Source organism: Oryzias latipes, chromosome 8 (assembly GCF_002234675.1).
Source record: "Oryzias latipes chromosome 8, ASM223467v1".
Classification (NCBI taxonomy): Eukaryota; Metazoa; Chordata; class Actinopteri; order Beloniformes; family Adrianichthyidae; genus Oryzias; species Oryzias latipes.
Window position 1 is genome coordinate 13,023,718 of NC_019866.2, and position 14,324 is coordinate 13,038,041.

Below are 14,324 nucleotides of genomic sequence, written 5' to 3' on the forward strand. Positions count from 1 at the left end.
GACTGCGCTTTAGTCCACGTGACTTCATGCGGCCAATTAAATCCTTGTTCAGTGAACGCGCATTGACACATGCCCGCGCACGTTTCCCCGAATAATTTAAACGGGAACGAGTACGTGCGCGCACTCATATTCTTTGTGTGGTAGCATAGAGAAGCGCCAAAAGAGTGACGATGGCTGATGAAAAACCAAAGGTAAGTGACCCCATTGTCAATTACGATGCTATTACAAATTAACTGGATCGCCGATCTTAAAGGTGAATTTACATTCCCGCGTGTGCTGTTCGTATTTTTTTAAATAAAAAAGTTAAGTGATAAGATTCAACTGTACCTACTTTGATGGACCGGAAGGTATGTGAGCGCGCATGGACTGGCGCGCACGTCGCTTTTAGGCTGATTACATCCCGCCAACCAGCTGGTGTCGTTCTCTATAAATCTTGCGGTTTTCTTGCGTTGTGTTTGTGTGGTAATTAAGTTGTCTGTGTTTTGTAATGACGCACCAGAATGGAAAAAATAAACAAGAAAACGAACTGTTTGTATTTAGTCTCTAGACTAAACTGTTCTAGTCAGTCTGCAACACTTTGGCTTGACTCGTTGAAGAAAACGGGTTATAACAACTGGATACCAAAAATAAAATATTCAAATACTTGAAACTAATATTTAACAATGAATACGTGTTTTTTAGCATCTGTTTTTCATACGGCCTACAATTATGTTTCTATCCCTGGTAATTCTGGTATTTTATCTTTTTATTTTTCCACTCTGACAAACATAAAGAACTATAGAACAAACAATCTGCATGATAAACATTGCAACCCACTTGCCTCACAAAACGAACCTTTTTTGTAAATAAATAAATTAAATTAACTTTTTTCTGGTACAACAGAATGGTTAAATCCAGGTACATAGGTGTGACTTGTTGTGTGTCTTGGATCGTGTTTCCTTAAGTTAAAGGTCTTCTTAATTGGAGGACAGGTCTTCTTAATTTTTTTTCTTAGTCTCTAAATTTTGAATGTTGAACCCCAAGAAAAATGGTTCCTATCAATAGGTGTGTTAATGGTCAGAAAAGCTCTGAGCATTGAAACAAAGAAAGAAACCATCGAGCTGCACCTGACGTTCAAGGTGCGTCCTGCCGAACTGTATGACCACGGGGGAACAGCAACGAGGTCAGAAAACTATTCAGAGATGAAGATGAGAGGCAGACGGAGGCAGAGCTCATCTGCGAGAAAGTCAGGGTATGAAGAAATAAAGAAGTACAAATGCAGAAGGAGCTAAAACAGAAGAAGAAGAATCCAAGGCTGTTTGAGTGGCCTTGCACGGAGAGGTAGCTAGGACCGACAAAGCTGCTGCTGAGAGGTTTGCAGGAGAATTTCAGGTGTTAGTTTGGGAAGAAGGCCACAGCCCTCATCAGCTTTTCAACTGAAGCAAAAATGGCCTCTTCTGGAAGAAGTGACCCAACTTGCATCACCAAGGAGGAGAAAAGACCTCCTGGACACAAACCCATTAAGGAAAAACAGAAGGGGATGACTCTCCTCAGAAGATGAGAAGAGCAAAAGGTCAATTCCTTCCATCACCATCAAGAACACACTTAAGAAGTAGGACCAAGACGTCCATTCAGTGGCACCCCAACCAAACTGAAGTCTACAGACTAGTGAATTTGTTGAAGGTCATGGTCATTTCAGGAACATACTCAAAAATGGAGGAGAAACAGACTTTGGCTAAGTTCTTCCAGCCAGGGTGACTAAGAAACTTCAACCTGTTGAAGCTAAAGAACAGACCTATTCTCCACTCAATATTAGGCCACTCAAGGAGAGTCCGTCTCACCTGTCGGCGCTCTTTTGATGGAGCTGGAAATTTTATTTCCCTACATTATTCCTCTTTTTTGTGGCGATGTTGCACACATTGCCAGATTTCACATCGACTTTGGAAAATCATGTCATCCGTTCTACAAATTTAAAGAAAAATAGTATTAAAAAAAAGAATATTCAAGAAAGAAAAACCAGAAGAAACCAAACCAAATGGGGGCAAACATGCTTTATCTTCTTAATGCCTGCTGCACCACCTTTATGGTTTTATTTACACGTGTTTGTGGTTTTCATGGGAACCTGCCACCAACAAGTAAGTGGGCGATTATGATCCCACATGCGATGTAGTTTTGGTGCGACTGGCTGCTGTTGCCATAGTGGTCCTGCCCAGAGGACGGTCTGTACCATTTATCACAACCAGAGGCTCTGGCCTGCATTGTGTAACAGAGGAAAAAACAAACATGCCCAGGTTTGCCATCACACTGGCGTCCAGTCTGTTTGTTTTCAATAACCTAACCAGGAGATGGGGATGATTGGCGGCTTTTAAGCACTGTACCGAGCCTTGCACCGAAGGGTAACAGTCTTCATCTGAATGACACGGCACACAACTGTCTGGATTTGGCCTTTTCCCCCAGAAAATCAATTGTTCGCTGCAAACAGGCTTCGTTACGTGATGTTAATTTGTTTTGCGAGGCATGCAGGCATCCAAGGCAGATAGTTTTTTGTGTGTGGGGTATTTGTTATGCAAGGAACCACTGTTATTTGTGTCTAAAATGACCTGTCCTGTTTGTTGTTTCTTAAACCGTTACAATATTTATTTATTTATTTCTTTATTTATTTATTTCTTTTTGTAGGAAGGAGTGAAGACTGAAAATAACGAACACATAAATCTAAAGGTAGCAGGTCAGGATGGATCTGTCGTGCAGTTCAAGATCAAAAGACACACACCGCTCATCAAACTTATGAAGGCATATTGTGAGAGACAGGTAAGTATAATCCCCTATTAGACAACAAACACACAAAACGGTGGCGATTCAGGAAAACTATCATAATCACAACGCTTATACAAAAAGTAAAGGTTCGTTAAAAAGTAGTTAGATCATTTAAACTTTGTATTACCCAAGGAATATGTTTTTATATCCCTATATAAGCAAAAGTATTGTGGAAAAAAAAACAACAACTTATGATCGCTTAGATACAAATGGGTTTTAAAATTAGGAAGTCTGTGAATTTAAAGCAGGTCAGGTATTTATTTATAATAAATATTAATTTGATGATGCATTCTACATTTTTATTATCTTATGTGAGACTTTTGTTACTTTCTTTTATACTATGTTATATATGTGTGTGTTTCATTGAATTATTAATTGAGTTATAAAAAAGTTAGAGCTAACTGAACCCAAATATAAAATATTGCTCGTAGCTCTTGTATTGGCTTGTAAACGCCGCAGCAGTTTTTTTTTTTTGCTTTGTTTTTTTTGAACGGGTTCATAAACGCTGTTGTTTTTCAGGATTATAACTCGATTACCATGAAATGTTTACATCTTTTCACATCTTTCTAAATAATAACAAAAAACTCCTTATCTTATCCCTTTAGGATCTGGGATTCTCTCTACTCACTGAAAATGTAACCTATAAGTTAAATGAGGTTCTAATAGTTGAAAGCCTGAATTATTGTTTAATCTACAGCTTGATTTTCTCTGTATGACACAGCATGTGTGTGTTTGTCAGTGTAATGTGAATCAACTCTGACCTGTTGTAGGAAAACAGTCTTTCCTTCAGTGTCTCACGTCTGTGCTAATAATACATAACATGTGACATTATACATATTAATTAGTATATTAACTATGAATAAATACATTTATTACATGTATTGTTTTTTTTAATAGAACCACACAATTTTTGCTTTTTTTATGTATATGAACAGGAAATGTGTTCCAGTCACTCTAACGGAAAGCAGGCCTTTTGCTACAAATTAATAAGTATTGTCTTTGCAGGGACTTTCAATGAGGCAAATAAGGTTCAGATTCGACGGACAGCCAATAAATGAGACAGACACACCTGCACAGGTAGGACTGATGATATGCAAAACCTGCTGCCAGTGGAGTTTATCCCAAAAACGTGTTATAACAAAAATCCTTTATATGGGTGGATGAAGATAAAAGTAATGGATAGGTAGATAAATAGCTTGTTGAGTAGATTTGTAGGCTAGCTAGCTATATCTATCTATTTATGCTAAATACTTGCAACATAAATTAGGCAAATCTTGATGAATTGGCTGAACAATATTTCTTTCATCTTTTTTAGCAGGGGTGTCCCGATGTGATCACGTAGTTTCAAACTCGATTGGAATCCGATGTTGCGATCAGATCAGGACTCGGATATTTATTTTATCATTATTATATATTTCAATCTTAACTTTACAGATAAACACTTTACCAGATGTCTTCAAATTCTGACCGGATCCCAACGTTTTACTGCCATAAAGTGCAGCAGACAATGAGGCTAGGAGGCGCTGAAAGACAGTTTGAGAAGGTTAGCAAGATATTCACAGATTTGGACCTTCAGGCTCAATAATTCTTAAATGAGCACTTTAAACTGACAGCGAGTGTCATTGTCTCAACTCAAACAACAACTTAGAAAGGCGTTTAAAAAGAAAAGGGATCGAGCTTTGGTTACTTTTTAATGAGAATTGCTCTCTCCGTGCTGCTGACAGAAAGTCGGCAGTGAAAGGTGAAAGCTCTGGGAAAAAGTTATTTAAAAATGAAAAAAAAAAAGAAATCCATTTAAAAAAAACTAAAACTGATAAATGGTTACATTGATATGAGCTATTCATAAATATTTATGTTACAACAACAATTTTAAAAGACAGTCATCATTAATTTTAATGACTTTTTAATGCAAGTATGAATCACATAAGAACCAAAAATGTTCAATAATTCTGAGGATACTAAAGCTACAGTCACCAAACTTTCTCCCATGAATAATTATTTCCTATTTTTTACTAGTTTATAGTTAACTGTTCTTTGTAGTTGAAAGTTTTACGACTTTTGCTTGATTCTTTGAGTTATTTCACAGCGGCAAATTGTTTAAGTGTTAAATAATTAAAGAAAGTGAATAAAGTAAAAATCTGTGATAACCTGACTTCATTACATTTGATCATTTTTTATGTGTTACAATAATATCGGATCAGGCCTCGGTATCGGTACATACTCAAAATCAAATGACTCTGAATCGGATCGGGACTTCCTTAGTTTTTAGTTCTTGTTCCAAAGCTGGTCTGACTAAATCAATGCAGCCTCTAAATTAATGTATTAGGTTTAAAACATTCATGAGGTTCTTTTGTTGGGTTTGATCAATAAGCCATGAATCTCTGTAGAAATGAGCACATATGTTTTAGGCTTCTTTTGTTTAAGACCCATGATGTGATTCTGTTATTACCTATTTTCATTTTATTTCTTTTATTATTTTTCTCTTAGTAATGCAACCAGAACAAGATAACACTCACATTTTGGTTAAGAAACTCTTTGATTTCTAACGAAAACCAGGCCATTTACTTCTTTTATTTTTTGGTTTTTATTCCATTTTTTTATTTATTTTTTTTTTGCTTTCTGGGCTAGAACTTCACTGCAGTTTAGAGCAAACAGAAAACCCTCCGAATATTGAAGTGTAAATGAATAAACTTGTTGGCCATGCAGGTATTTCATATCCTCAAGCAGCAGCTTGCCGTGCTTGATGTCTTGATGCCAGATAATAGCGCTTCCATGGGAAACTTGTTCTGCCACAGGCAGAGAGGATTTATCATCTACATTCAGATGTCTGACGGAAACCTTTATCCACTTGTAGAGTTTGTTACGACGGCCAACGCACATGCACTGAATTAACTTCTATGATTGTATTATTGTAACCACACCATTGTTGTTTGAGGTTAAAGTGGTATTTTTGCTGTTCAAGGCAAATCTGTGTGCATGCTGTAGTCATAAAAACATCCCGCACTGTCATTTCTGATGCAGCTTTGGGGTTTGATATGCCCAGGGGGCAGAGTGTCAGCCCAAGGTCACATTCCACATGAATGGAACATGATGACATTTGCTTTTTTTTGCCCCCTTTATTGTAGAGAATTTCCCCTCTTATTTTAAAGATTAGATGTATTTAAATGTCTGAAAGGTATGTCTGTATGTATGACACTTTGTCCCCTTTTATCAACAGTTGGAAATGGAAGATGAAGATACAATTGATGTGTTTCAACAGCAGACGGGGGGCCGGATTTAATCAGCCACACATGCTGCCAGCCTCCTCTTCAACTTCGCCAGCATGCCACGCCACCCAGCAGCTGGCTCTCTGCGACTCTCAGTTGTGCCGACAGAATTCCACGCAGAAGGTTTAATTTCTCTGCTACACAAAACTGCTGTATGATATTTTCATCATGGCCCCCGTTACTTCTCTGCCCGTGTACATAAACTACATCCAGATCACCTCCAGTTCTGGTCATTTATTCCGTAATCTAGTAACTAATAACCTCCTGTCCCAGTTTAAAAGGTTTATTGTAAAGATGCTGTCTGCTGGGGCTTGGATTTGAGCAAGTTGGACTCTCACGGTCCATTAAAAAAAGGAGAAAAAAAAGAAATCTGTTTTTAAGATATACAAGTTGTTGGGTTGATTTCACTTAGTGAGCCATATACCTAGTTTATGGATGGAGCTTGGTTATAATTTACTTTTTCTTACCAACAGAAAATTTGGTTTTATACTTTTTATAGGGTATTGGATGTTTAGAAAACGAAAAGTGCTTTGTTAAGCTTCAAATTTGGAAACCAAAAGGATGTTTTAGTTCTACAAACTCCCATATTGTCTATGAAAATTGTCTGTTTAAATAAAGTTATTGTCTTTTTTTTCAATATTTTTCTTTTTGTCTGTCATTAATTCTAGTTTGCTTATATTACTGGTTAAAATGGACAGAAAGGTCTTAGTTTTGACTGTCAATATTAAATGAACGATCTTCAGGGATGAAAGCTGTAGTCATTTATAAACATGGGGACTACCACCAGCAAGATGTTCGACCTCTTGGGTTCTGTCCAATCAGAAAAGAGTTCTGTGATGTCCTGTCCAATCAGAGCGGACGATAGGCTGGTGGGCTGGTCCTTGTGGGCTGGCACCGCAGAACCAGCAGATCTGGGCTTCCCAACGCTTTTCCAGTTTCGGGTGGAGTCCGCAGCGCGGCGCATTTCTGAGCGCAGGGAGGATTTCTCCTTTTGTCATCCGTTTCACTGCTCCTTACAGCCGGGACGTCTGAAACCCCCAAAGATGACGACCACCACCACCTATACAGGAATGGAACCCGGTGCTAAGAGCAGCTCCAGGTAAAAGCAGCTGGAAACCTTTGGCGGAGGAACAAAAGAAGCGGGGATGCGGGGAAGTGTTTTAAGCTAGCAAACGCCTTCTTTTTTGTGTGCTAGTTTTGATTAGCGGGTTGTGGTCCTGTGTTGTGGAGAAGGTTTGAGCCGCACTGTCACACACAGACAGTCTCGCTAATTAAGTTAATCTCATTGGGCCTCGGAGGCTCCAGAGCCCTTTAGCAACATTAAGTTATTTCAGTTAGCTCGTGGGGTTCGGAATGTCAGGCAAAAAATTAGCTAACCGGAAATATTTATCTTTTTCTGCAAAGGACTAATCTTTATTTATTTCTATCATTTAAATTAAAAAATGTCAGACTTAAAGTAACTGTTTCTGCCTATTTACTTCACCTTTTACTTGAAATGGAGACTATAAGCGATTGATAATTTTAAACATGCCATCGTTTTAGCCACACCGATTTAATGGATAGTTTAGTCTCCAACTTAGGCTGCGACAACGTGCAGACAGAAAGGGGGTATTTTCTGTGGGGACTAAAAGCCCCTGAAGACTCACGCTGCAAGCACGCAGTCCTTTCTGGAAGTGATGCGTCTCGTCTGGATCATCATGCATTCTTCCTCCTCCTCCTCCTTTTTTTGCAGTAACAATGAATTTTGTCTTGGTGCTTGACTGTAGCAGTTTTTAGGAATAGAAGCGATGATGAGGGAGGGAGAGCTTGATAAAACGTCTGATCCTCAAGTGTTGAAGTGGTGCTTTTTTTGGGGGGGGGGATAATGCAGGGGCTTGGGTGGGGGAGCTAGCTAGTCGAGCTTTCTGGAGGTTTTTTTTTTTTTTTGGGGGGGGGGGGCCTTGTATGTAACCTTCATTTTCGACCAACTCTGCTGCTCATTTCTGCTGCTGTCTCACCACAGGGGTCTGTAGAAGCTAAAATCATCCTCCGGCCCATCAGATGGTGCCATCTTTGATGGCGGAGCTGTTGCTTCACTTCCCATAAAATATTAAAATAAAGAAAAAGGTGCCCCCCCCCCTCCTGTCTTAAGTGATTAATCGCATATAATTGGTGTGATTTGCGTTTTCATGACAGGGTGGGGTCAGCTGCCCTGCTGTCGCAGTCCGCGTGGAAGCCATGAGCTCACAGCCTCTGCTCAGGAGACGGTCTGCTTTAGAAATTATTGTCACAGACACGTGTGCAGAAAAATGAGTGAAAAATAAAGAACTCTGCTGCACTTTATGCTGTTGTGTCTCTGCATATGAACAAGTCTTTTTTTTTTTTTTTTTTGACTCCCATCTGCCCTGCCTGGCCCTCAGGCAGCTGTTCTGTGTGTCAGCTGGTGGGCTTCCTCCATTCTGTGGAGAGTTTACTGGACAAAAAAAGTGTGTGGGGGTGGGGCTTCACTCTTTTTTTGGGGGGTGTTGCTTCTGGGTTTCCTCTTAAGCCCGATACTAAAAACAGTCAAATTTATTGTGTGAATTTGGCTCAAAACGGTGTATCCTTGCAGAAAATGGTTCTGCCAGAAATGCACACAGACTCCTCGTGTGTCACTGCAAAGGAATCCTGCTGAGGAGAGGTTGTGAATTGACGTTTCACTATGATTCTGTGTGAGTGGAGTCAGCTGCAGGGCAGGAATTGTGACCGCCTGTCTACAGACTGACAGGCCCAGCTTAAAGCAGAGAGCGTGCTGGTATCCCGTGCTTTTTTGGTGCGTTTGGCATGGAAATGGAAGGATTAGGGTGGAGCCGCTGAGGGACGCTTGTTTTTAAATGTAATAATCGTTTCTATTTGTTTTGTCCTTGTTGTTTGTCTGTTTTTAGGGTACTACGGCCACCAGGCGGGGACTCCAGCATCTCTTTCGGCACAGATGACAACACAACGCCCCAACGCAAAAACAAGATGGCATCGAACATCTTCGCAGAACCCGATGACCCACACGCTCATCGGAGGAACAATCCACCAAGTAATTCAACATGACTTCAATCTAATCTGACTTAATCTTGCACGAGACTGATCAGAGCTGCTGGGTTTATGGTTTCAAGACAGCTGTGGTTGGAGTTCTGCAGCAGGAAGAGGCACATTCAGAAACCTTTAGAAGTTTGAAAGCACCTTTTGACCTGAGAACAGAAAAAAAAAAAGCAAACCACATTCAATTTTATCTTTCAGTTTCACATTGTGTCACAGCCAAAAAGATGGGACTATAGGCTAAGTGTAATTTGAAGCCAGACTGTTGAATAAAGGCTGAAAAGATGTCCTCAGTGGAAAGAATATTTCAGTTACAGTGTTTCAGGCACGTAGACACTTGAAGGAGACGCTAAACTTGCAGCCACAAAGACTTAACATTGGGTTTTTTGTATCAATTCTCTTTGTGTGTTTATAATAAACTGGTAAGAGTCTTTTGTTGCCTCCAAGCATTTCCGTGGGGAGGGAGGGGGATTTCAGGCTCTTCGGCACTAAGATTCTTCAGATCACATGCTTTCACCCCGACTTCTTTGGAGAAATGTTTTACATGACGCTTCAAATTATCTGAGTCTGAGGAAGAATCTGATATCAAACCTTCAGCTGAGCTGTGATTTTACAGCCAACAGCTGTTGATGGTGAAGTGGTTCATCCGGCTGTTTTTTCCCCACTTGGTGTCAAGTTCAGTTGAATGTCTCCGCCTTTAGTGGACAATCATTTCTTAAACAGAATCATGAGTTGCACTTTTCTTTTTTTTGCAATCTCAGTTTCCAGATTTGTTGGAAAATAAATCTTTTTTTTGGTGCTCAACACACAAACATCTTAAGAAATGTGGTTATTTTCTTGCGATCCATCTCAGATGGTAAAATCAGTCGTGTTTATGCATGATTTCTTGAGCTGGTTCAGATGAAAAGCATCCCTCGTCACTGCTTGTGTTTAGTAAGCATGACTTCAGGTTTCAGAAGCCTATCGATCAGCCTGACTCTTTGGCAGGTTGCTGTTGTGCTGAAGTGCCCTCAGCTTCTAACCACATGATGAGCACCTTCTTCTTTTTCAAGAGAGGAGGCTTGGAGCGCCACAATTACTCTTTCTGTCTCCGTGTTTTCATACATTTAAGCCATATTCCCTGTAGAGCAGTAAGGTTTGGATGAAGGAAATGTTTTGTATTGATGATAATATAATGTGTCTCCTTCTTGTCCATTAATCTAGTTTAAGCGTCTCGTGTTTCCCGTTGGTTGTGCTCTGGAGATCATAAATCTAGAGCCATTACCCAAGGAGCTCTTCGCCCCAGAACTGATTCACTTCACTCCATTAACAACAATGGACACTCCTCTGCTTCCTCAGCAGCCATTGTCCCCCCCCCCCATCACAAAGGCGGTTTGTCCCACCTCAGGCCATCTGGGCGAGAACTGTTGCCTTATGCGGCTTTGGCTAGTTGAGACTGATACCTCGCCGGGCAGAGGGGGGGTTTGAAGCGTTGTGCTGAAGGAGAGCACCGGCGATGGGGCGTTTTGTGAGGTTTTGGCACTCGGGTCGTCTGCTTGGAGGCGCTCCAGAGCTTCTCTGAGTCTGTCACAGTCGGCCAAGTGGATTTGGTGTTGTTTCCTGTTATTGCCCAGTGATTTGGACGTGTGTTGTTTCAGCCTCCAGAAATCACCCATAAAGCCGATGTTTTGTCAGATCTGAGAAGATGAATTTTGTGGCTGATTTGAAAAGACCAAGGCCCGCGTTGGCTCTGTTGCTAATTGGATTAGCGTCCATATGGCATGAGTCTGCTGCTTCCAAGCCCCTTACTCATGATTTGTGCTTCCTGTTTAACATTACTGTTAACCGTTTCCTCTCCCCCAAAGGAACCAGTAAGACGGTAAAATCGCCCTCTTATCCACACATTTTTAGAATTTTGCTGTTGTTGTTCTCTCAGCTGGAGAAGCTGCAGGAACCTTGTGTGGGGAACCCTCGGCCCCTTTGAGGCGGTGCCAGCAGCCTCTCCTCTTTCCCAAGAACCCCGAGCCGGAGCTGACCACCATCCACAACTCGGGGGCCGCCTTGGTCTGGACCCAGAGACGAGAGGTACCCCTCATTTAGTCTGTCAGTCCCTGAAGAAAACAGATAAAATAGCTCACGAGGTGGTAATCTGAGCTTTTATTTTTTATTTTTTGAACAAATCCAACTTTGTTCCCCCCCCCCCCCCCCCCCCCCCCCAATAAATATCCACCAACATCTGTAATTCATTTGCAGGTTTGGTTTCTGTCTGTTGAGTCCTCACAGTCGGACACAGAAACAAATCTCATGACTGATCTGCTTTTATAAACACTTGGCATCACTCATTACAGGAAGTGGAATTTTCATAGCGTAAAATAAATCAATAAAGGAGCTGATAAAGAATAGTTACTCAGATTCTTCATGGAAAACAGAGCAGGGCTTAAGAGAAACCTAATGGTGCAGACGGAGACAGCAGTATCCAAGTCTGGAGTTCACCTCAGGTCATAAATCATAATCTGTTCATTGCAAAAGGATTACTTTTCTGTGGCTGCAGACCATGTAAGAAATCTATTTCAGGAACAGAAACTAAGCTAAAAGACACTTGTTTAGGGTTTAATTAGTTATATTTTCTTATAAACAACTACGTTCTAAAGGTTTAGCTCTGGCTCTCATTGAAGGGCATTGCTTGCTTTGTTTTTTTGGAAATCATTAACTTCCCATGGACTTAAAAAAAGGGAAAAGCTCCTGAATGGGTTCAGCATTTACTTTATGGGTGTTTTTGGTTTCAGTTCTGGTCATTTTTCCTCCTGGCTGTGTAATAAAAGATGTGGGAAGTAATTTGATCCTCTTTGTTTTTTTTTCTTATAGAATGAAAATGGACAAGAACCGCAGAGAGACGGTATGTTCTCAGAAGAGCTTGCCCTTTAAAAGTAGCCGGTCAAATGCCTGTCACACTGCGACTGTGTCTAAGTGCCTGAATGTGACTTTGATTACTCAGTGAAAGCTCAGCGGTTCACTGTAGCAGATCAGGTAGTTCCACTTCCTTCATCAGGAAGTGTTCACCCAATCAGCTGTTTGCTCACAGGGATGCGACCAAACGTAGCTTTAACACGGTAAACAGGCTCTGTCTGTGTCAGGTAAGAACGGCGCTGACTTTGATGTGGCTTCTCGTCTTCTGATTGCACGGTGATCTGCAGGGAAGCAGCTGTTCTTTAATAGCAGACCTCTCTCCTTAGCAGAAGCTCTGTGTGAACCTCCAGGTGTGTGTTGGTGGCAGAGTGGCTGGCTCTGGGATAATTGGAGGCTCACCAGACTGCTCCATGAAAACACCCAAAGCAAAGATGACAACAACCTCTGTGCACTTTAATATGGCCAGAGCAGAGCAGACTCTTTTCTATTGAAGAATATTTCACAAGTGGTTAAAAAGTGACATAAAGCTTGTTTGTAGAGAGTTCCAGTACATCTCCTCTGTTGGCAGAATTACCGTCAACTCCTGTCTTAAAAGCTGCTAAACCACTAGAAGAGTTTACCACAAGTTACTGTACATTAGGAACGATTCCTTAAACAGAGGGAGCGAGCTGCTAAATTATTTGCTTTCTTGATGTAAAGATGGATCTGCTGATTTGTTCAAATTAAAAGGAATAATCAGTGTTTTGTCTCAAAACAGGAAGTACCTTTACTTTTTCTAGTGTTTTTATGCTTTTTAGCCCTTTAACAGCTAGATAACACTCTTTGACCCGCTGCAACTCACTTTCAGTGAAATGTCTATGGATCTGCACGTTTCAGGCTTCCGTGTTCAAAATAATCGTGTTCGCTCGTAGCCAACAGTAGAAAAAGAAGCCCCTCCCTGCTTATCCAGTGTGAACACTAGGCTAAATGCACTTTCAAGTGTTGCGTATCAGCACAAAGCGGCTTTTCTCCGCTAGAGAAGCGGCTGGAATTGCGTTAATTTGCATAACTGTTGCTGTCATGAAGCGATGTTGACACTGGAGTAAAGACTCTGGTGTTAAAGGTTTTAAAGCGGTGCTTTAATCCTCAGGAATGCAGCTGAATTCATCTGTAAGCTTCGTGTTTGTTTCATAGGAGGAGACTGTCCTGAGGAAGAGGCGGCCGAGCAGGACGAGCAGAGGGAGACACAACAGTCTCCTGCCCCATCAGGAGGTGCCAATAACGCCACAGGTTCCCGAAGAAACCCCCCCGGTGGCAAGTCCAGCCTCATCCTGGGTTGAGACCTCTGCCTTTGTTTCTGTTTTGTTTTTTCCATTTTCTATTTTTTAGTTTGTATTTTTTTGAAGATCATTACTCCGACAACTCTCTTCCCCCTCGACAACATCTCACAGTCACCCCCCCCCCCCCCTCATGTTGTCACGTCCATGATCCTCCCGTCCTTTTCCTCGCTCATGACTGTTTGTTTTGTTTTCTTTTTTTTAAATCCCTTTTTCTATTAAAATAAGAAAACTGTTGGCAAAAGCACTTTATGTACCTTCCTCCCCTCCACTCCATTTCAGCCCATCCTGTAGCGCTTTGCGCCTGCAGGGAAAGGCACGACAATTAGCTTGTCCCTCATTCTCACCGGTTGTAAATGGTAAAAAAAAAGAAAAAGACAGATTTGATGCGTGGATTTCTAAATACAATAAAGATTCATATGAATTCGCCGTGACTGATTGTTTTTTTTTTTTTTGAGCAGTAACTGTTGGGAGAATTTGAATAACTGAAGTTTGCAGACTAGAGACTATAGGAAAATGTAAACAAATGCAGTTGGAGTCATATTTCCTGATAGTTTTCTTGTGAATAAACAGAACTAAAATGATGCATTTCATTTATATGCACTAAAACTGAAATAGTGCTCAACTTTGACGCAGCTTTTAAGACAAAATAAACTTTTTATCCACAGTCTCTTATTTTGTTAAGTCTTTAAGTCATTTTGATGTAAACCATGTGGATAGAAAAGTGAAAAAGGAGTTTGGAAGGATTCTAGTGTGTGCTAAAGCGAGGCCTGCAACAGTCCTTATTTGGCTGTAGCCTCAACTCCCTTTAGTGTTGGCGCAAATTCACAAAAGACAAGAATACATGTGGCAGGGTCTTGTTTAATGCATTACAAAACCCACTATAGTTGTGTTTTTTCTTTATTGTTTTACTTGAAAAATAAAGCACAATTTTTGCTACTTATCTAGAAAGAATTGTAAAATGATACAAATGTGGATGTTTGCAAAAGTAATCCCGGTCTTACTGCACATATTT

General features: G+C 40.7%; 2 protein-coding genes across 2 annotated transcripts; both read left to right on the forward strand.

The window, feature by feature from the left end:
• The first annotated feature begins 152 nt into the window (after positions 1-152).
• sumo2 (small ubiquitin-like modifier 2) lies at positions 153-6,090 on the forward strand. The gene is made up of 4 exons (NM_001172048.1): positions 153-191; positions 2,656-2,787; positions 3,799-3,870; positions 6,011-6,090. The coding sequence occupies exons 1-4, from the start codon at positions 171-173 to the stop codon at positions 6,071-6,073; spliced, it is 288 nt and encodes a 95-aa protein (NP_001165519.1). The 5' UTR covers positions 153-170; the 3' UTR covers positions 6,074-6,090.
• A 724-nt stretch (positions 6,091-6,814) lies between these two features.
• On the forward strand, positions 6,815-13,743 carry jpt1 (Jupiter microtubule associated homolog 1). Its single transcript, XM_004071486.4, has 5 exons — positions 6,815-7,158; positions 8,963-9,105; positions 11,023-11,171; positions 11,952-11,982; positions 13,167-13,743. Exons 1-5 carry the CDS (start codon positions 6,830-6,832, stop codon positions 13,310-13,312), a joined length of 798 nt encoding a protein of 265 aa, XP_004071534.2. The 5' UTR covers positions 6,815-6,829; the 3' UTR covers positions 13,313-13,743.
• Positions 13,744-14,324: the final 581 nt, after the last annotated feature.

Bases quoted from the DNA above. Each gene is read 5' to 3' on its own strand.
- jpt1 (XM_004071486.4), top strand. From the start codon at position 6,830: ATGGGGACTACCACCAGCAAGATGTTCGACCTCTTGGGTTCTGTCCAA. The intron at 7,159-8,962 runs GTAAAAGCAGCT...GTCTGTTTTTAG, and splicing joins GGTGCTAAGAGCAGCTCCAG to GGTACTACGGCCACCAGGCG. The intron at 11,983-13,166 runs GTATGTTCTCAG...TTTGTTTCATAG, and splicing joins ACAAGAACCGCAGAGAGACG to GAGGAGACTGTCCTGAGGAA.
- sumo2 (NM_001172048.1), top strand. From the start codon at position 171: ATGGCTGATGAAAAACCAAAG. The intron at 192-2,655 runs GTAAGTGACCCC...TTCTTTTTGTAG, and splicing joins TGGCTGATGAAAAACCAAAG to GAAGGAGTGAAGACTGAAAA. The intron at 3,871-6,010 runs GTAGGACTGATG...TTTTATCAACAG, and splicing joins AGACAGACACACCTGCACAG to TTGGAAATGGAAGATGAAGA.